General features: G+C 54.2%; 1 protein-coding gene across 1 annotated transcript in view; it reads left to right on the forward strand.

The window, feature by feature from the left end:
- Positions 1-810: 810 nt before the first annotated feature.
- Positions 811-21,870, forward strand: part of SLC11A1 (solute carrier family 11 member 1) — a 49,273-nt gene continuing 28,213 nt past the window's right edge. The window contains exons 1-2 of the mRNA XM_048485345.1: positions 811-913; positions 20,505-20,626. Coding sequence (XP_048341302.1) covers positions 895-913; positions 20,505-20,626 — 141 coding nt within the window. The 5' untranslated portion in view covers positions 811-894. The remainder of the gene's footprint in view (positions 914-20,504; positions 20,627-21,870) is intronic.

Genomic DNA, 21,870 nt, shown 5'->3' on the forward strand with positions numbered 1-21,870 from the left:
TCTAACTTGCGTGTAGGGTGTTGCATTATAGCACGGATGATACTTTGGGTATATTGATGTTTTAATTCACTCTAGCCAACATTGTACTTGACTCAGTAAACTTTGTTGCATTTCCTACAAGAATTCATGTTTTGATGTATGCACAGTTTGTTGCACTTGAACTCTACCCTTGTGGCATATTATGATTTCCGTTCTAAACTAACCAAGCATTTCCAGGGGATCTAATTTCTCATTCTCTCACTGTCAGCACAGGATGTATTTATTTTGTGGTTTTTACCTTTTTTTCCTCTGCCTCAGTTCTCGTGTCTTTAAATGCAGTCCATTACAGCAAAACTTTCCGTAACATAAAGTTAACTACCATATGAAGAAAGTTTTTCCCTCTTCTTTTCTGTATGTCTATCTACTGTTGAAGATAGAGGGGAAAGGCTGTGTGGGGGGATGGAGGCTGTGTGGGGGGATGGAGTTCTTAAACTAGCTTATTTTAAAATTCTGACATCAACCCATCTTAGAGAGCCTGTTTTGAGACAACACCCTCTTTGTATACTTTAGACCCAAATACTATCAAGTTCTTCTGAGACCTGATCTTCTGTATTTGCCTTAGAAAGTCAGATAAATTCCCCTTGCTTTCTTGCCAGGAAAATATACACAAAGATGTGCAGAGGTGTGAGAAAAATACTTTTTTTTTTGCAGTGGAGAGTACTTCCTTCTTTTGCTTCCTTGTGAAATACTGGGCAGACCAAACTGAGCTCGTGGTCCAGATTTGCCCTCCTCTGGCTGCTCAGTGACTGTTTTCCTCTGCCACATTGGGCTGCTTCATTCTACCTCTTATAATCTGTGTGGACAGCCTGTTTTGCAACTGGTCTGAGGAGAGCTCTTGGTAAAAAGAATTTCCAAATGGCATCACAGACACCAGGTAGAGATCCTGCTTTTCTTGACTCTGTGATTAAAATTAAAGCAAAGGTCTTTTCTTCTTCTCTGGCACTAATCTTTTCCTTTGGCAATCACTGTGATTTTCTGCTTTTTAAAAAGACTCATGTATATTTATAGCCAAGCTAAGTTTTAGTAATCACATATTTTCAGAGAATTAACCAGTTCAGAGTTCATTTTTTTCCCCTGTGATTTAACAGGCTACTTTATGACAGCAGGAATTTAAGTGCCTCTTTCCATGTCTTTGAATCTCCATGCTGTGAAAACCTGTGTACTACGCTTACACATGGTACCAAGTTTTCATGTCACTAGAACCGTGCAAGTGGGCCGGGGGCAGGGGAGTGGCAGCAACAGCTGAAGACTAGGAGAAGATTTATTCATTTACTTATTAAAATATTTATATCCTGCCTTTCTATAACCCAAGCAGCTTACTAAAATCACAATAAAATTGCAAGAAACATGTATAACGAAACAAAAATTCAAAACACAAATTCTCAGTAAGCAACTATTACAATAAAACAACATTTTAACAATAAAACTATTATTAGCATTATTATTTCAGGTTAATTAATCTACAATGAATAACATGAAATAAGCATAGAACTGTAGGATCTCTGCTGTAAACTTGCGTTGAAAGACTGTGCTAAATGTATCTTTTGCTACACAACTACATTGGTGGTGCAAATAACATAATGCTTTAAAATACTTTGAGTAGGTTAATCTGTAGCATGTGATCTTGAGAACATTCCTGTCAGAATTGCAACTCTAATCACCATTAGTAAATACATTATTTGATGGATTTGATGGGTATTTTCATTCTGACTTCATTATGAATCCTGCTTAGCCATTAACCAGAAGGTCCACATGTCTGTTACAAAAAATGTTCAAAAGCAATAGTAGTTAATTCATTGTTTATTTGTTTGTGTTGTATTATATTTATATCCTGTCTTTTAAATGAAAAGCTCCTGGTGACCAACAAAAAACAAAAATACAAATTGTGTATGTATGTATATACGTGTTTATTTACAAAGTTTTGTACCCCACATTTCTGCCCTTATAAGGGCCTCCAAGACAGCTAACATTTTAAAACATACATTATAAAATCATATTTTAGATGATGATGATGATGATGATGATGATGATGATGCTTTAATATAAGGTGACCAGATGGTCACCTTTGTGATCCAGGACAGGGAAGCGGCCGCACGCGCGCAGCTGCAGAAGCGCACTGCCTTCCCTGTCACAGAGCGGCAAACGGCAAGTCCCAGAAGGCCGGGAGCTCCTGCGGCTGAGCGCGCAGGAGGCTGCCGCACTGCCTTGCGCCCCAGAAGGCAGTGCGGTAGCCTCCCAAAAATCGGGACAATTTGCAGAACCCGCTGGACGCGGGACAAATTGTTTAAAGGCGTGACGGTCCCGCCAAAAGCGGGACGTCTGGTCAGCCTACTTTAATATCATAGCTGCCAGTTCCTTTAGTTGGTTGTTAGTTTTTCATTACAATTTGTGCCTCACCCAGTGCACTAGGACATTTTAATATATCAACATAGTCTTTGTGCAGATCTCAGCAGGGCTGCCTTTTGAATCTGACAGATGTTGATTTTGTTGATTTTCAGTGCCACCCTAGTATTTTTGGAATGGTGTCCAGAATGCCACTGGGCACTGGGACGACCTCAGCTGGTTTGTGCCATAGTCACTGAATCTCAATTTTCAAATTGTGGTATTTAGTGTCCTTCTCACGTTCTTTTTCATTGACCCTGTTGTCACTGGGTATTGTTTTGTCGATGGTCACTCTCCTGTCCTCTATCACTGGAATGTCTAGTGTATTATGCACCAACACTTTGTCCGTTTAGATTTGAAAGTCCCACAAACCCTTGACCTTCTCATTTTCCATGACTTTCTCTCTGAACAGTGTTCCCACCAGTTTTTAGCTGTCCTGCTGTTGTAATTTGTGCATAAATTCCAGTGGATCATCTTGGCCACTGAGTTGTGCCTCTATTTGTACTCAGTCTGGGTGATCTTTTTGAAGCAGCTGAGTATATGATCTACAGTTTCATCAGCTTCCTTGCACAATCTGCACTTTGCATCATCTGAGAATTTTTCGATTCGGCTTTTATTGCATTTGTCCTAATTGCCTGCCCTTGAGCAGCTAAAATCACTGATTCATTTCCCTTTTTCAAAGTTCTAGTTGTTAACCACAGACAGATCTTTTCACTGTCCACCTTGTCCTTCATCTTCTCCAGAAATTGGCCATGCAATGCTTTGTTGTGCCAGCTTTGTTGTGCCAGCTTTTTAATCATTTTTTTCTGTACTCCTGTTTGCTGAGCTTTCAGTAAATGTCTGTTCTTCACTGCAATCAATGCTTGTTCTTGACTTTCATTCACATAATTTGCCAGTGCAGGTTGTTGTTTTTGTTGTTATATTTATGCCCCGCCCTTCCCCTCATGGGCTCAGGGTGGCTAACAACATTTAAAAATATGCAACAGTTAAAATCCATAAAACAGATAATAAATTGTACTAATAACTATCATGCAGACTATATTATTTCCTATTCATCAAGGGAAAAACTGAAAAGATGTCAAGTCACAGATGGGGACGAGGATAGAAAAGGGAAGAGGGAGCCCTAGATATGACAGCCATTGCTGCCTTAACCGTATCCCTGGTGGAACAGCTCCTTCTTACAAGCCCTGCAGAATTGTGATAAGTCCTGCAGGGCCTGGATCTCACCAGGCTGGGACAAGGGTAGGAAATGCCCTCACCCCAAACATATACCATTAAAACAATTTTTAAGCGTTAAAATGCATACAAAGCATTAAAAATACACTTAAAATTAATTTAAATTAGTTCAAGTAGACCTATGGAAGGGGCTTCACTTCCTCAGCCTCCTCCTGCTGACCACTGTTGGATTTTTGTTGGATTTTTGCCTTTCTCTGGGCATAGAATACTCACTAGAGGATTGATGGGGGGAAGTAGTTGTGAATTTCCTGTGTTGTGAAAGAGGTTGGACTAAATGACCCTTGAAGTCCCTTCCAGCTCTATATTTCTATGCTTCTATGATAGAAAGCCCCAATGAGCAGCCTGAAATAGTTTTCTGCTGAATTAGTGGAGATATGATGCTTTCTTGCTTAGAGAGAGCTGCATAAATTGCAAAACAGATCTCCAGTTGCACACAAGGCTACAAGAGAAAGATACAATGACTGCTCTCCTTCTGGAAATATAAATGCCAGCAGTTATTCAAATCTGATCCAGCACGAACTGGTCAGCTGGACAAAAAACAGTTATAGAAAGACTGAAAACTTGCTCATTGCTTGGGGGTGTTTTTCCTAACCTTAACAAAAGCATCCTACAGTTCCCTTAAGGAGAGGCACTTCCTCTACAGATAAGAGGTTATCCAAGGGGAATCAATGCAGCACTCTTTTTGCTTAGCTCCACCACTGAGATGAGGAATCACCTACCTTGCTTAATGTTAAATAAGATTTTCTGGCAGGGCTTTGTGCCCTTGACAGTTTTGTGACCACAGGCAGCACTTCTTGCCATGGAGCTGCAGTGCACTGACAGGGAAAGTTCTTTCTATTGAATTTTTGGCTGTCATGCTGAAAAGGGAGGCAACCTTAAGGAGACATTTGCATTACATACTAAACAGTTAAATCAACCCGCAGTTTGTTGTAATCTCTGAATGGTGATATCTCACACACCAAGGTTTGCTGCCTGGGATCAAACTAAGATTTCAAGCTACTATTTACAGCTGCTTTATTATCCATCGTTTGTACAAGCAGCAGTTTGTTGTGATGCCCGTAATCACAAACTCCAGTTTGTTTAGTAGCATCGCTCTTTGCAGTTGCCTAGTCATAAAAGTGACAGTATCTGGAAAACTAAAATCCAAAGAAAACCAAACAAATATATCTAAATAGGCCTGGCCAGAGTCATCCAAGTCTGCCATGTGGGCAGAACTAGGAAAATCTGAGCTTTTCTACCCACACAGTAGCCTGGACGGCTTTGCTGCATTTCCCCAAAAAACTTCACAACAAAGCAAGGTTGGGAAACATCAGAAAAAAGCTGGAGAAACCCAGGAAAGTGAATTAATGCACTATAATGATTGTGAGGATGCTGGGAGGAAAATCCCACTTCCTAATAACATTGACACACACACACACACACACACACACACCCCGGCAAATAATCCATATGGCAATAGACAAGACGGCTAACAAAGATAATCAATTACATAACAGCAAGTAACCAATTTCAGAATGCAATCTAAGGCTTTCACGACTGGAAAGAACTGACTGTGGATTCCATGACTGTGCCACGGAGAGAAATACATACCTCTAAGATGCCAGCCATAGAAGGAGGCAACATTTTAGGAGCAAAAACTACCGGGCTACAGTCACACAACCCAGAAAACTCACAGGCACCAGTCTATGCCTTTAGGAAACATGATTTGTGGTTTTAGAGTTTTGTGTCATCAATATCAGACGACACCCACCTCTGCATTTCTTTATCCAAGTAATCTAGTGATGCAATAGAGGTCTTCAGGTACTGCCCGACTGCTGTGATCAAATCATTAAGGGTGAACAAGAAGAAACTAAATTCTGACAAGAAGGTGGAGTTGCTGATTGAGAAGGCTGAAGTCATGGAATACCCATATTTGATGGGTTCACCTACTGCTAACTCTGTTCTAATTAACTTTTGCTGTTGGAGAAGCAAGTTAATATAATTGCAAAAAAAATTCTTCTGTATTCAGGTAGCCTAGAAGATGGCTCCCTACCTTGACTCAGTCAATCGAGCTTTGTTGAGTCATGCCATGGTGACCTCAGTACTAGACTATTGGAATATACTCTATGAGAGTCTGCTGTTCAAATGGACTTATAAACTCCAGCTAGTACAGAATGCCACAGCTACAATCAGGAGCTAGGCAAGAGTACATCTATTCAGGGGCGTAACGAGGCAGCCCTGGGCAAACTGTAGCCCTGGGCAAAACCTGAGTTGGATGCCCCCCCCGCCCCGGCAGCCACTCCACCTCGACCAAATTTTTTTTTGCACCAGGACATTGGTGCCTACAGGGGGTGCATTTTTAGACATATCAGCACCAGAATTCCAGCATATCATCAGGAGACTGTCCTTATGCTACTCCCCACGTTTGGTGAGGTTTGGTTCAAGGAGTTCAAAGTTATGGACTCCCAAAGGGGTGCCCCATCCCCCGTTGTTTCCAATGGGAGCTAATAGGAGATGGAGGCTACAGTTTTGAGGGTCCATAACTTTGGCCCTCCTGCACCAAACTGCACCAAACCTGGGGGGTATCATCAGGGCAGTCTCCTGATGGCACCCTGAAAGTTCTAAGACTGTGCCTTCAGAAATGTCCCCCCCCCCAGCCTGCAACCCCCATGGACAACAATACAGAAAACTCAATGCAGAACAAAGATTCTTGGGCAAATTTCTGGGATGTTCCTGCAGGGGGCGCATTTTTGGATGTATTGGGACCACAATTTCATGGTATCATCTGGAAACTGTCCTTATGGTACCCCCAAAGTTTGGTGTAGTTTGGTTTAGGGGGTCCAAAGTTATTTACCCTCAAAGGAGGTGCCCCATCCCCCATTCTTTGCTAAGGAGATGGGGACTACCCTTTTGAGGGTCCATAACTTTGGACCCCCTGAACCAAACTGCACCAAACATTGGGGGTACCATAAGGACAGTATCCAGATGATACCCTGAAATTTTGGTGCTGACCTCGTCCAAGAATGCCCTCACCTGCACAGAACATCCCGAAATTTGTCCAAGAATCTTTTGTTCTGCATTGAGTTTCTGCATTATTGACTCAATGGGGGGCTTTCGCAGGCTGGGGCACATTATTCTGAAGGCACAGTCTTCAAAACTTTCAGGGGTGCTCATCAGGAAGACTGCCCTACAATGATTACCCCCCCAAGTTTGGTGCAGTTTGGTTCAGGGGGGCCAAAGTTATGGACCCTCAAAACTGTAGTCCCCATCTCCTAGTGGCTCCCATTGGAAACAATGGGGGATAGGGGCACCCCTTTTGGGAGTCCATAACTTTGGACTCCCTGAACCAAACCTCACCAAACTTGGGGGGTATCATACGGACAGTCTCCTAATGATACGTGCTGGAAATTCTTTTGGGTTGCCTGCCAGGCCTAAAAACCGCCCCTGCAGGCCAAAATGGAAAACCACTAAAAATACCCAAAAATGAACCCAGCATTTTGATTGCACCCCCCACAAGGTGATGCCCTGGGCAGCTGCCCACCTTGCCCAATGGGCATTACGCCAGTGGTTGAAACTTTATTGCAGAAGCACAAGTTCTTCAGGGATAGCAAGAGGGGTAAGTGGTCACTTTCTGTACGTTTTCCAATCTTGAAGGAGTGGATGAGTTCTATGAGGTTAGGTGTGCAGATGCCATAATCTATTATGCTGCATACCCTGATGGAGAAGACTGCAACTACTGGTTAGAGTCATGTAAGTGGGTAAAGCCATTAAGTATTGACTTATTTGGACCCAGACAAAAATCGATTTGGAAATGACCACCTTTCACGCGACTCCCCGTCCAAGAAGACAGCTGCTTATCGGGTAAGGCAAAACCGTCAGTCTCATGCAGTTTTTGGGGATCGTTGATTCCTTTGCTTATTCTGGCGTTAAGGTGCCACCATGAGGCAAAAGGTGTCAGGATATTCCAGCGCCATGATGAGGGATTTGATTGAATTAATGGATGATAGGTCTATCAGTGGCTACTACCTGTGGTGGTTGGAGGTAGGTATACATTAGTAAGTAGTAGTGGTTTTGGGCACATGTCAATGAGTAAAGTCTGAGTAAGAGGAATACATGGATCCAGGTGTATCACCGGAAGCAGCAGACCTCTGCTATGAAACAGCATCAGGAGAAAGCCTTGGTCTCTATGTCCCATGTGTTTGGCCCTCCAAAAGGACAGGACTGGAAGCCTTTTAACCATCCTGTGTGAAACACAGGTTTCTTGTAAGAGAATACAGTCAAAGTTAGCAAGAAAATCCATTAAATCGCAGTCTTCTCTTTTAGATCTCCATCCAGCTATATTCCAAGAGAGTATACTGATATTTGGGCTTGTGCTGATGGTAGTGGACGATTTGGGCAGTCAGCTCAGTTGTTCCAGTTTGTCCCAGTCCCCATTATCATTGTAGATGATGCAGCCATTGGCTGCTTTATTGTGGTGGAGTATTGTAGGTTCAGAGGGCTCTTCTTTTGTTCTAAAAACTGACATCTGCCTGTACCTGTGCATTCTCCGTTGTGGCTTCCAACTTGTAACCTAAAGGTTTTAGAGCCGGGGCAGCAGAGCAGACCCTTTAACAAACAATAACTTATCTCTTCCGGCAAGCCAGCAACCGGGGGATGAGCAACTGAGCCTTGAGCTTGTAACACAACTGGATAATGAGCCTTTAGCTCCAAAGAAGCCAAGTGTGATAAGTGAGAATAATTATATTAATAAGCCGAACTACTTCCCTGAAGTGCGCAGGAGAGTCTGGTCACGTTAACTTTCATTATTCTAAGGAAGCGAATTGTGTAAAACTGAACTGTTCTGGAGGGCAGTTTCATGAAGTGAGTAGGTCTCTTAGCCTAGTGCAGGGGTAGGGAACCTGCGGCTCTCCAGATGTTCAGGAACTACGTCTCGAGTGGACCAGAGTCTGAACCTACATCAATGTGGACAAGTGGCTGACCCAATGGACCTATTAACCTCAAGCCAAGACTGCCCCCCTATTGCCTGTGGATCAAAACAAAGCCAACTTGCCTTGGTGCTACATGGGGGGGGGGGGTGGGGGGGGGGGGGGGTGGGGGGGGGGGGGGGTGGGGGGGGGGGGGGGTGGGGGGGGGGGGGGGTGGGGGGGGGGGGGGGTGGGGGGGGGGGGGGGTGGGGGGGGGGGGGGGTGGGGGGGGGGGGGGGTGGGGGGGGGGGGGGGTGGGGGGGGGGGGGGGTGGGGGGGGGGGGGGGTGGGGGGGGGGGGGGGTGGGGGGGGGGGGGGGTGGGGGGGGGGGGGGGTGGGGGGGGGGGGGGGTGGGGGGGGGGGGGGGTGGGGGGGGGGGGGGGTGGGGGGGGGGGGGGGTGGGGGGGGGGGGGGGTGGGGGGGGGGGGGGGTGGGGGGGGGGGGGGGTGGGGGGGGGGGGGGGTGGGGGGGGGGGGGGGTGGGGGGGGGGGGGGGTGGGGGGGGGGGGGGGTGGGGGGGGGGGGGGGTGGGGGGGGGGGGGGGTGGGGGGGGGGGGGGGTGGGGGGGGGGGGGGGTGGGGGGGGGGGGGGGTGGGGGGGGGGGGGGGTGGGGGGGGGGGGGGGTGGGGGGGGGGGGGGGTGGGGGGGGGGGGGGGTGGGGGGGGGGGGGGGTGGGGGGGGGGGGGGGTGGGGGGGGGGGGGGGTGGGGGGGGGGGGGGGTGGGGGGGGGGGGGGGTGGGGGGGGGGGGGGGTGGGGGGGGGGGGGGGTGGGGGGGGGGGGGGGTGGGGGGGGGGGGGGGTGGGGGGGGGGGGGGGTGGGGGGGGGGGGGGGTGGGGGGGGGGGGGGGTGGGGGGGGGGGGGGGTGGGGGGGGGGGGGGGTGGGGGGGGGGGGGGGTGGGGGGGGGGGGGGGTGGGGGGGGGGGGGGGTGGGGGGGGGGGGGGGTGGGGGGGGGGGGGGGTGGGGGGGGGGGGGGGTGGGGGGGGGGGGGGGTGGGGGGGGGGGGGGGTGGGGGGGGGGGGGGGTGGGGGGGGGGGGGGGTGGGGGGGGGGGGGGGTGGGGGGGGGGGGGGGTGGGGGGGGGGGGGGGTGGGGGGGGGGGGGGGTGGGGGGGGGGGGGGGTGGGGGGGGGGGGGGGTGGGGGGGGGGGGGGGTGGGGGGGGGGGGGGGTGGGGGGGGGGGGGGGTGGGGGGGGGGGGGGGTGGGGGGGGGGGGGGGTGGGGGGGGGGGGGGGTGGGGGGGGGGGGGGGTGGGGGGGGGGGGGGGTGGGGGGGGGGGGGGGTGGGGGGGGGGGGGGGTGGGGGGGGGGGGGGGTGGGGGGGGGGGGGGGTGGGGGGGGGGGGGGGTGGGGGGGGGGGGGGGTGGGGGGGGGGGGGGGTGGGGGGGGGGGGGGGTGGGGGGGGGGGGGGGTGGGGGGGGGGGGGGGTGGGGGGGGGGGGGGGTGGGGGGGGGGGGGGGTGGGGGGGGGGGGGGGTGGGGGGGGGGGGGGGTGGGGGGGGGGGGGGGTGGGGGGGGGGGGGGGTGGGGGGGGGGGGGGGTGGGGGGGGGGGGGGGTGGGGGGGGGGGGGGGTGGGGGGGGGGGGGGGTGGGGGGGGGGGGGGGTGGGGGGGGGGGGGGGTGGGGGGGGGGGGGGGTGGGGGGGGGGGGGGGTGGGGGGGGGGGGGGGTGGGGGGGGGGGGGGGTGGGGGGGGGGGGGGGTGGGGGGGGGGGGGGGTGGGGGGGGGGGGGGGTGGGGGGGGGGGGGGGTGGGGGGGGGGGGGGGTGGGGGGGGGGGGGGGTGGGGGGGGGGGGGGGTGGGGGGGGGGGGGGGTGGGGGGGGGGGGGGGTGGGGGGGGGGGGGGGTGGGGGGGGGGGGGGGTGGGGGGGGGGGGGGGTGGGGGGGGGGGGGGGTGGGGGGGGGGGGGGGTGGGGGGGGGGGGGGGTGGGGGGGGGGGGGGGTGGGGGGGGGGGGGGGTGGGGGGGGGGGGGGGTGGGGGGGGGGGGGGGTGGGGGGGGGGGGGGGTGGGGGGGGGGGGGGGTGGGGGGGGGGGGGGGTGGGGGGGGGGGGGGGTGGGGGGGGGGGGGGGTGGGGGGGGGGGGGGGTGGGGGGGGGGGGGGGTGGGGGGGGGGGGGGGTGGGGGGGGGGGGGGGTGGGGGGGGGGGGGGGTGGGGGGGGGGGGGGGTGGGGGGGGGGGGGGGTGGGGGGGGGGGGGGGTGGGGGGGGGGGGGGGTGGGGGGGGGGGGGGGTGGGGGGGGGGGGGGGTGGGGGGGGGGGGGGGTGGGGGGGGGGGGGGGTGGGGGGGGGGGGGGGTGGGGGGGGGGGGGGGTGGGGGGGGGGGGGGGTGGGGGGGGGGGGGGGTGGGGGGGGGGGGGGGTGGGGGGGGGGGGGGGTGGGGGGGGGGGGGGGTGGGGGGGGGGGGGGGTGGGGGGGGGGGGGGGTGGGGGGGGGGGGGGGTGGGGGGGGGGGGGGGTGGGGGGGGGGGGGGGTGGGGGGGGGGGGGGGTGGGGGGGGGGGGGGGTGGGGGGGGGGGGGGGTGGGGGGGGGGGGGGGTGGGGGGGGGGGGGGGTGGGGGGGGGGGGGGGTGGGGGGGGGGGGGGGTGGGGGGGGGGGGGGGTGGGGGGGGGGGGGGGTGGGGGGGGGGGGGGGTGGGGGGGGGGGGGGGTGGGGGGGGGGGGGGGTGGGGGGGGGGGGGGGTGGGGGGGGGGGGGGGTGGGGGGGGGGGGGGGTGGGGGGGGGGGGGGGTGGGGGGGGGGGGGGGTGGGGGGGGGGGGGGGTGGGGGGGGGGGGGGGTGGGGGGGGGGGGGGGTGGGGGGGGGGGGGGGTGGGGGGGGGGGGGGGTGGGGGGGGGGGGGGGTGGGGGGGGGGGGGGGTGGGGGGGGGGGGGGGTGGGGGGGGGGGGGGGTGGGGGGGGGGGGGGGTGGGGGGGGGGGGGGGTGGGGGGGGGGGGGGGTGGGGGGGGGGGGGGGTGGGGGGGGGGGGGGGTGGGGGGGGGGGGGGGTGGGGGGGGGGGGGGGTGGGGGGGGGGGGGGGTGGGGGGGGGGGGGGGTGGGGGGGGGGGGGGGTGGGGGGGGGGGGGGGTGGGGGGGGGGGGGGGTGGGGGGGGGGGGGGGTGGGGGGGGGGGGGGGTGGGGGGGGGGGGGGGTGGGGGGGGGGGGGGGTGGGGGGGGGGGGGGGTGGGGGGGGGGGGGGGTGGGGGGGGGGGGGGGTGGGGGGGGGGGGGGGTGGGGGGGGGGGGGGGTGGGGGGGGGGGGGGGTGGGGGGGGGGGGGGGTGGGGGGGGGGGGGGGTGGGGGGGGGGGGGGGTGGGGGGGGGGGGGGGTGGGGGGGGGGGGGGGTGGGGGGGGGGGGGGGTGGGGGGGGGGGGGGGTGGGGGGGGGGGGGGGTGGGGGGGGGGGGGGGTGGGGGGGGGGGGGGGTGGGGGGGGGGGGGGGTGGGGGGGGGGGGGGGTGGGGGGGGGGGGGGGTGGGGGGGGGGGGGGGTGGGGGGGGGGGGGGGTGGGGGGGGGGGGGGGTGGGGGGGGGGGGGGGTGGGGGGGGGGGGGGGTGGGGGGGGGGGGGGGTGGGGGGGGGGGGGGGTGGGGGGGGGGGGGGGTGGGGGGGGGGGGGGGTGGGGGGGGGGGGGGGTGGGGGGGGGGGGGGGTGGGGGGGGGGGGGGGTGGGGGGGGGGGGGGGTGGGGGGGGGGGGGGGTGGGGGGGGGGGGGGGTGGGGGGGGGGGGGGGTGGGGGGGGGGGGGGGTGGGGGGGGGGGGGGGTGGGGGGGGGGGGGGGTGGGGGGGGGGGGGGGTGGGGGGGGGGGGGGGTGGGGGGGGGGGGGGGTGGGGGGGGGGGGGGGTGGGGGGGGGGGGGGGTGGGGGGGGGGGGGGGTGGGGGGGGGGGGGGGTGGGGGGGGGGGGGGGTGGGGGGGGGGGGGGGTGGGGGGGGGGGGGGGTGGGGGGGGGGGGGGGTGGGGGGGGGGGGGGGTGGGGGGGGGGGGGGGTGGGGGGGGGGGGGGGTGGGGGGGGGGGGGGGTGGGGGGGGGGGGGGGTGGGGGGGGGGGGGGGTGGGGGGGGGGGGGGGTGGGGGGGGGGGGGGGTGGGGGGGGGGGGGGGTGGGGGGGGGGGGGGGTGGGGGGGGGGGGGGGTGGGGGGGGGGGGGGGTGGGGGGGGGGGGGGGTGGGGGGGGGGGGGGGTGGGGGGGGGGGGGGGTGGGGGGGGGGGGGGGTGGGGGGGGGGGGGGGTGGGGGGGGGGGGGGGTGGGGGGGGGGGGGGGTGGGGGGGGGGGGGGGTGGGGGGGGGGGGGGGTGGGGGGGGGGGGGGGTGGGGGGGGGGGGGGGTGGGGGGGGGGGGGGGTGGGGGGGGGGGGGGGTGGGGGGGGGGGGGGGTGGGGGGGGGGGGGGGTGGGGGGGGGGGGGGGTGGGGGGGGGGGGGGGTGGGGGGGGGGGGGGGTGGGGGGGGGGGGGGGTGGGGGGGGGGGGGGGTGGGGGGGGGGGGGGGTGGGGGGGGGGGGGGGTGGGGGGGGGGGGGGGTGGGGGGGGGGGGGGGTGGGGGGGGGGGGGGGTGGGGGGGGGGGGGGGTGGGGGGGGGGGGGGGTGGGGGGGGGGGGGGGTGGGGGGGGGGGGGGGTGGGGGGGGGGGGGGGTGGGGGGGGGGGGGGGTGGGGGGGGGGGGGGGTGGGGGGGGGGGGGGGTGGGGGGGGGGGGGGGTGGGGGGGGGGGGGGGTGGGGGGGGGGGGGGGTGGGGGGGGGGGGGGGTGGGGGGGGGGGGGGGTGGGGGGGGGGGGGGGTGGGGGGGGGGGGGGGTGGGGGGGGGGGGGGGTGGGGGGGGGGGGGGGTGGGGGGGGGGGGGGGTGGGGGGGGGGGGGGGTGGGGGGGGGGGGGGGTGGGGGGGGGGGGGGGTGGGGGGGGGGGGGGGTGGGGGGGGGGGGGGGTGGGGGGGGGGGGGGGTGGGGGGGGGGGGGGGTGGGGGGGGGGGGGGGTGGGGGGGGGGGGGGGTGGGGGGGGGGGGGGGTGGGGGGGGGGGGGGGTGGGGGGGGGGGGGGGTGGGGGGGGGGGGGGGTGGGGGGGGGGGGGGGTGGGGGGGGGGGGGGGTGGGGGGGGGGGGGGGTGGGGGGGGGGGGGGGTGGGGGGGGGGGGGGGTGGGGGGGGGCTCCTTCAGCCCCTACCAGCATGGCCAATTGGCCATGCTGACAGAGGCTGATGGGAATTGTAGTTCCTGAACATCTGGAGAGCCGCAGGTTCCCTACCCCTGGTCTAGTGGAATAGCTCAGGAGGATGCTTATTTATAAAAGTGGCTTGACTGTAGTCTATTCCAGTGTTTATCATATGTTTTATCCTGCTCTTATTACATTATGTTCTACTTCTGTAATTCATTTCCTATATTTTGATATTCTATTGTTTTTAAGAATTCTATGCACCTTTCTACCCACCTATGCACCTATCTGTGTGGGGGGGGGGGAATCCTCTGACAGGCAGCCACCACAGCCCTCCAAACAGCCCTTTGGCCACATCAGCACTCTTGTGCCCATGCTGGTATAGTGGGAGCATTCCAGAGGCAAGGCCGGGGGTGAAGATGACATTACTCAGCTTCCACCCTGGCTTTGCCTCCCAGGATGACAGTGCCCAAGACTTGGACTTATACCACCCCTTTGGATGGCATAAGCCCATTGAGCCCAGTTGAGGGTTTTTGGGCAGCAGGGAGGGGGGGGGTTGTGTTTTTTTTTGCCTCCCCTTGCTGCCCAAATCTCTTCAGAGGCGGCAGGGTGGTGCTGCAGTGGCGCCATCCCTGGCTGCCCCAGAGCTCTGGACTGGGCTGCCCAGCACTAAACATTGACTTATTTCAAACATGAAAGTATTTCAAGCATTTAAAATACAAATATATATCAAATATTTAACACTATTAAATGAAACATATAAACGCATAAAACATATGAACATGAAGGAAGGCTAATCAAAGTTAATGAAGGAATGCCAAACAAAACAAAACAAAACAAAAATAGTCTTCACCTGCAGGTGGAAGTCAGCAACAGAGGGAAACAGAACAATTTCCCTGGGAGGGAGTTCAAAAGTTGTGGTGACACAACTGAAAAGGGCCCTTCAGGTTGCCATCGCCTCAGATGGTAGGGGCATCAAAAACAGGGCTCCTGAAGATGATGATGAAGAAGAATTTGGATTTCTACCTCAAAAGGGGTCTACAAACTAGGGGCTTACAAACTCCTTTCCCTTCCTCTTCCCACAACCCTTATGAGGTAGGTGTGGCTGAGGGAGTCCTGAGAGAACTGTGACTTGCCCAAGGTCACCCAGCAGTTTTCTTGTGTAGGAACAGAGGAACAAATCCAGTTCACCAAGTGAAGAGTCTGCTGCTCATGTGAAAGCATGGAGAATCAAATGCATTTCTCCAGGTTAGAGACAACTTGCTCTTAACCACTATACCATGCTGACTCTTCAATGGAATGGCTCCATGCTCTGTCAGTTTGGGGGCAAATGTCCCATAATCGTTGTTTAATTAATACCCTGGCCTGTTGATGCCCAAGGTGCAATAGAGCTATGCTAGACATGCCAAGAGCAATTTTCCTTCTGTTATTCTCAACTGTCTGGAATGGAAATTATCGGCAAAGTTTAATGGAGTTAAGCCAGAAGGAAAGAGTTTTAGCTTGAACCAGAAATATATGGCTTGAAGCCAGGCATGAACTTCTAGCAGGACCAGCCTGCTTTTAACTTAAGCAAGGCATTGGATATACAGCTCTATGAAATCTAGACTGGGTTGCTTCTATTTTTTGGTAGTAATCACACAGGATCAGCATGTGTAGTACATGAGTTACATCTGATATAGCAAGATAAGAGGGCCAATCTCAATTCTTCACCTCTATTAAAAAGCTGTTAATCTAACTTTCTGTAACTCGTTCAAGTAATTGTCCAAGATGAAAGTAGCTCTTACCAAACAAAATTGTTTGAAAAGGGCTTGAACTCTTGGTTAGCTAACAAACTCAGCCTGAAAAGATTAGTATCATCACAGCACCAGTTACAGTTTAATACGTTTACATACAGTTTAATACAAAGAATGTTCAGAAACTGCAGCTTGTGCAGAATGATGCATGAAGCTATCAGAAGCATTTATCCCTGATCCTGCAGTAATTACACTGGCTACTTATATGCTATTAACCCTATTCAAGGAGTTCTTTTTGTCCTTTAAAGCCCTACATGGCTTAAGGCCATATTCTCTCATATGTTCCTGACTGGGAATCAAGATCATAGGGAGAAACTCTCTTGACTGTCCCATCAATCAAAGAAGCTTGTCTGGTGGGCATGTGAGAAGGCCTTTTCTGTATCCAAATCTCCTGGTGATGCATAGGAGTCTTGAATCACTGCCTGGACATGGTGGATAATTGGCTAAAAGTGAACAAATTGAAACTAAACTCTGGGATGTAATGTCAGTTGGGAAGGCAGAGGCCTTGAAGGACACTTTTGATGGAGTTCAGCTGACCCTTGCAGACTCAGTTAAAAGCTTCAGGGTCATCCCGGATCCAACTTTATTGCTAGAGAAGCAAGTTAATGCAGCTGCAAAAAAGGTTTTCTAGCAACACGGCCTAGCCCGTAAGATGACCCTTAACTGATATACCTGGCCTGGCCACCTGGATCCATGCCAAAGAAACATGAAGACAAGGCATTTGTAATGCCCTGTAGATTGGTTTCTCCAAAATTGACTCAGAAATTCCAAATCGTTCAGTATGTTACAATTAAACTATTAGCAGGAGTTACATGGAGCATATATATTACTCTCATTCTGCAGATGTCCCACTGGCTGCTCATTTGCTACCAATCTCAAAGGTATTGGCTACCACATACAAAGCCCTTCATGACCTTGGCCCCTGTTATTTGCTGAGCCATATCTCTCCCCAAGATTCACTTCACTCATGTCTGCAGGTGCCCTTCTGCAAATGGACAGCATCAACACATTCTTTCTCCATTATGGCTTCTGCCTTGTGGAATGGCTTGCCTGAAGAGGCTAGGAAAGTTCCCACTCTCTGGACCTTCTGCAAATTATGCGAAACTGAACTATTCAAGAGCATTTTTCTGTGCAGACAATAGGGTTGCACTGTGCAAAATAGTTCACAAACTTACGCGGATAAATGTCTGAGACTGTGTCTATACTGCTGCATATAGCTTACTGTAAGCAGGATCCTATTATGTAATTTCGGTACTGCTTAATGTGTCGTGTTAATACCTGTGTTTTGCTTCAGTTCTTTCTGGGGTTCCAGACTTCTAAAATCCTAACCCATTGGTTATTAAATGTCCCATTTTGTTGATTGCACTGACTCAACATGTATAATCTGCCTTGTGTCGCTGTGAGAAAGGTGGATTATAAATAGTGTAACTAATAAATAAATAAAGATTATGGAATAACCTCCTCTGGGAGGAGTGCCTGATCCCCTCACTTTTGATCTTCAGGAGGAAGATGAAGACAGTTATACTTACAACTGCGTTTGGCTAATTCAGTTTTTATTTATTGGCAGTCCTAATTGAGATTTTAAACTGTTTTTTTAATGTATTTTATGACTGTTTCTTTATTTATATTGAGGTGCAAGGTAGGAAAGCTTATGTTTTACAGGTGTATTTAAAAAAAGAAGCCCAGTCTAAAGCAGAAAATACCTTTACAAACTTTGAGTGCTGCAAGGTAGGAAAGTGACTAATATTTGTTTTAAGTTAAGGACAGCCTTACCCAGAGCCCCAGCGGCAGGATGCGGCATCACAATTGTGCCTCCCCACCACCTCCAAGGGGGCTTTCCAGTAGTGCAGGAAGGCAAAAAACAAAGACCACCCCCCTCTGCTACTGGAGAGCCCGAAAGGCTGGGGTAAGTCTGAGAGCTGGCGTAACTGCCACGAACCCCAGGTGGAAGTCAACTAATGTCAGCTCCACTCCTGGAACTCTCTCCCCCGCTGTGCCAACGCGCGGAACCAGCAACAGCATGGGAGTGCAGTGTGCATCACTTCTGCAGCGTGATTCCCCTCCCCCCTTTTGGATGGGATTCCTAATGGTCCTAATAAAGGATGAGTACAAGTGGTTGAAACACAGAAATTATTCATCCTAGATCTTGCAATAAATTGCTGGTGTCAACCCCTCCCTAGTTGAATATGCAAACAAGATTTTACCTCATGGGATGGTGTTGCTGGACTGGTTTCTCTAGCTTGATAATCTCTTGCGGGAAAATAAATCTAAATTTCTAGAAGCAGATCTGAGCAGCTACAACAGCTGATGTGAAGGGTTCGTGCAGGAAAGAAACAAGGCATGGGTAAGGTTGTGCTAGGTCGCTGACAGTTTGTAAAGGTATTTTCTGCTTTAGACTGGGCTTCTTTTTTAATATACCTGCAAAACATATGCTTCTCTCCTCTTATGAATTACACCTTTTCTGTTTAAAGTAACTCTATTCATCTCTTCTGAAAGGACTTGGCTTCAGTTTACTGACAAGGGTGTTTGACCCCAAATGATAGTTTCTTGCTGTAAGTGACCCTTACAACCTCTTTGTGAAACAGGTATTATTCTCCCAATAATGTATGAGGGCATGCTTGCTTAAGGTCTTCTAGTGAATTCATGGCTGAGGGAAAATTTCAACCAGGGAATTCCTGATTCATGGTTCAGCCTCTAAGCCATTAATGCAACAGCGGCTTACTTGCTTGTTTTTGCTGCACCAGATTGATTTACTTTGAATTTTTCTGTGCCACAACTCTGAGAGATGAGTTCAAATTGAGTATACTATCTGGAACCGGCACTTCAAGCTCTCATGCAGATAACACGCTTGGATGGGTGTCCACAGCCTGAGGCAGCAAATGCCTTTTCCTCCCAAGAGCATGCTAATATAGCATAGCGACTTGATGGGTGGCCTGGGAAATTCCTGGCGCAAATTTCACCTCACTGTGAACTCACAGAATAGCTTTTAGGCAACCCTCTATTCACTCGGCCTCAGGTCCAAATTACATGCTCTACAAAAAGCACTCTAATGTTGAAATCTAAATAGATTGTTCCCCATGGGAACACTTATCTTGCAATGTGATATCATTTCTATTGTGAGCTTCGCTACCCCCCCTGCCCCAAATCACTGGATGCCAGTGGAAGGGTTGCAAGGAACACTTTATTTATTTAAATATTTTTATCTTGCTTTTTCCATACTGGGGACTAAGAGTGGTTTATAAAGTACAACACATGACACGAGAAACTTAAAACAAAAACATACAGCTTAATAAGCTCCAAATCAAATCTAAAACAAGTGAAGAGATACCGGTATGATAATGTGCCAACCTGGTGCTGACTCCACTGACAGACGCCTGCACGGGCTGGCTCGTGCGCGTCTGGCCAAGCCCAGGATTTAAGTTAACCTGCAAAATAAAGGGGTAAATGCTCAGCTCAGGTCATGGCCAGCTGGCTCAAACGTCCTCCCTTTCTTGCAATGTAATGTTACTTGCAATATAACATTACTACAATTTAAGTTTTTATTATGGGGAAGAACTCAACACAATGGCACAGTTTTTGACAATGTTCCCAGGTCGCACAAAACAAGTTCCAATCTTCATTCCAATTCTGCAATACAAGTAAAATAATATCTGCCCATCTTATGGAATTGTTGTAAGAGTTATGGACATATATATGAACCACTTTTAATACTGGAAATGCATACATCGAATGCTAAATGTTGTTGTTGATGATGATATTGTTGAAAGAGTGTAAGGAACCAGTAAAGTCCAGGCCAAAAGTAACTTTCCAAGTTCTTTATTGAGCTGGCATTCTAAGTCAATCACAAGCAATGCGGGAACTGACCCCCCAACGTTCGAACAGCCTCTTTTACGGGCTCCCCAGCAGTTCCTGCCAAAGTTAGATAAACACCTTTTTTAGTTCCCATCCAAAAACCACCTTGAAACAGTTTCACACAGACAGGCAAAAGAAACAGGAGATACAGATACTAGAAACTACAGATACTAGAACACTCCCCAATCTGGGCATCCCGCCAACCTTGTTAGACGAAAACCTTCCAAGGCTAAGCAGCAACTTTACAAAGAGCTTTGATAACTGCCCTTTGCTTCAGAGCCCAACTTAGGTGCTGGTTATTAACTCTGAAGTCATAAGTGGTTGGATAGCAGGAGACTTAAAGGATCTTACAGTACAGCAAAGATTTTGGGGACAGGTCCTGCTTTGTGCATTGGCACTTCCTAAAGTAAAGTAGTTAGGTAAAAGGAAGAGGGTCTTCTCAGTGGTAGCATCCTATTCATGAGACATCCTCCCTTTGGAGGTCTATCCAATGTCTACACTGACACTAGGGTTAAACACTAGGTGAAAACATTCCTTTTTTCCCCTCGGGCTTTAAAAAAACAAATCTGCATTGAATTTTTTTTAACATCTGAGCTTAACAATAACATGTAAGATCAACCTGCATAGGATGTTTGATCAAACATGTTGTTGTTATACTAAGGTGTTGAATTTTACAGCTGAGTTCCTTTTTGAGATGCTGTGTCATTGATTTTATTATTATTTTATTCTGCATTATTTATTGTTTTCGATGATATTGGAAATAGAATTGCCAACAAGCCTGGAAGAAAATGTCTTTTCCCTTTAATAGAGGCTTAATGTGTTGAGACTGGCATCTCCAGCTTTCCATGGGATGGAGATAAATAACATCACCTGATAAATAACATCCCATTAAGCCTCTATAAAGGAACAAGACATTTTTTTTCTCTAGGCTAGTTGGCAACCCTGTTTTGAAGCAATCTCATACACCCATGTGGGTTGAGAGTGTGGGGTATACATTTATTAAATGTACTATGTTAAATGTACTATTATCTTGGGTGTGCCACAAAGTGACTCTACCTTTGTGATGTTATCATGCATGCTGCTAACTGCCTCTGCTTTATTTTGTGATGTTATCATGCATGTTGCTGACAGCCTGTGCTTTTCTTTGTCTCTTCATAGACAGCCAAATCAGAAAGAATGCTAATTATGGCACCAACAATTCATCAGACCTAAATCATCTTAATGAAGAGAAAGATCAAACCTACCTGGATGAGAGAATTTCCATTCCAGATATTCCTGGAGTAAGTTTTGGGCAGGAGGTTACAAATGCATTATTGGGGTCTAGACTGGTTGCTGAGCTAACTTTGCAGTGGGTTTGCCTGCTTTTTTTTAATCCTGCTGCTGTGAAGTGTCCATTTTACCTACCTATTTTCTTTGTGAGACTTTTCTGGGGAGGTTGATCTCTGCTGCTGCTCTGTATGTGTGTGTGGGTGCGTGAAGGTGTGCGTGCGTGCGTGCGGGCATGTGTGCATGCGTGTCATAGACAGGCCCTCAAGAACCAAAGATAGTCTGGACACAGTTCTTAGCAGGTTCAGTTGTTTAATGAGCCTGGAACCAAGACAAAGGCTAGAAACAGAAACAGTGACCTGCAAACTGAACCACAACGTTGCTGCCACAAGCTAGCTCAGCTGCAACTTCTCTGCTATAGTCAGCTTCCCATTTATTAGTGCACAGAGGCGTAGCTAAGAGAAATGGAGACCAGGGCAAAATCTGAGTTGGGGGCGGGGGAGCAATATGGGCAGCCTCCCCCACTACAACTAAAGAACAATTTTTTGCACCAGGTAATCTCAAAGCCACTATCACATTATAGAGCATCTCCCAACTCACAAATCTGAACACAGCAATGGGACATGCCACACATCAGAAATAAAATTTTTGACAACTTTTTCAAAATGCTTTCAAAATGTTTAACAACTGTTATAACACTTAAAAGTGTTCTGAGTGTCATATGACAAATGCTTTCAAAATGTTTTATTACTGCTGTGAATAATGTTTTATTAACCTACACTCATTCCTTTGCATTTCTTCCAAGCCTTGCCAGAAATAGCCAATTTGGATTAATATCAAACCTGCCCAAGTAAGGCACAGTAGAAACAAACCTGAATTTCCATGTCTTCCTCTGAATGTCTATTTCATACTTGTATCTACAAGAACTCCAAGCACTGCAGATTCATCCTCTAATTGCTAAGGGTACAGCCCAAAGTAACCCCTGGATGACCCAAAGGTTCTTCCCAGAGAGAGGGGGGGGGGGAAGAGAGAGAGAGAGAGAGAGAGAGAGAGAGAGAGAGAGAGAGTTGAGTGCTAAAACTGTGCAGAACTTCCACATTCAGAGGCAATTAAACCTCTGTGCTAAGAGGCAACATCAGACTTTGGCCTCTATGCCTTGTTGTTGAACCTCAGGGAGTTTACTGTGGGGAGTTTACTCCAAGCATTTCAACACATCACTCTCTACAATCCGAGATGCAGAGAAATTATGAACAGCTAT

Source organism: Sphaerodactylus townsendi, linkage group LG02 (assembly GCF_021028975.2).
Source record: "Sphaerodactylus townsendi isolate TG3544 linkage group LG02, MPM_Stown_v2.3, whole genome shotgun sequence".
NCBI classification, from domain to species: Eukaryota; Metazoa; Chordata; class Lepidosauria; order Squamata; family Sphaerodactylidae; genus Sphaerodactylus; species Sphaerodactylus townsendi.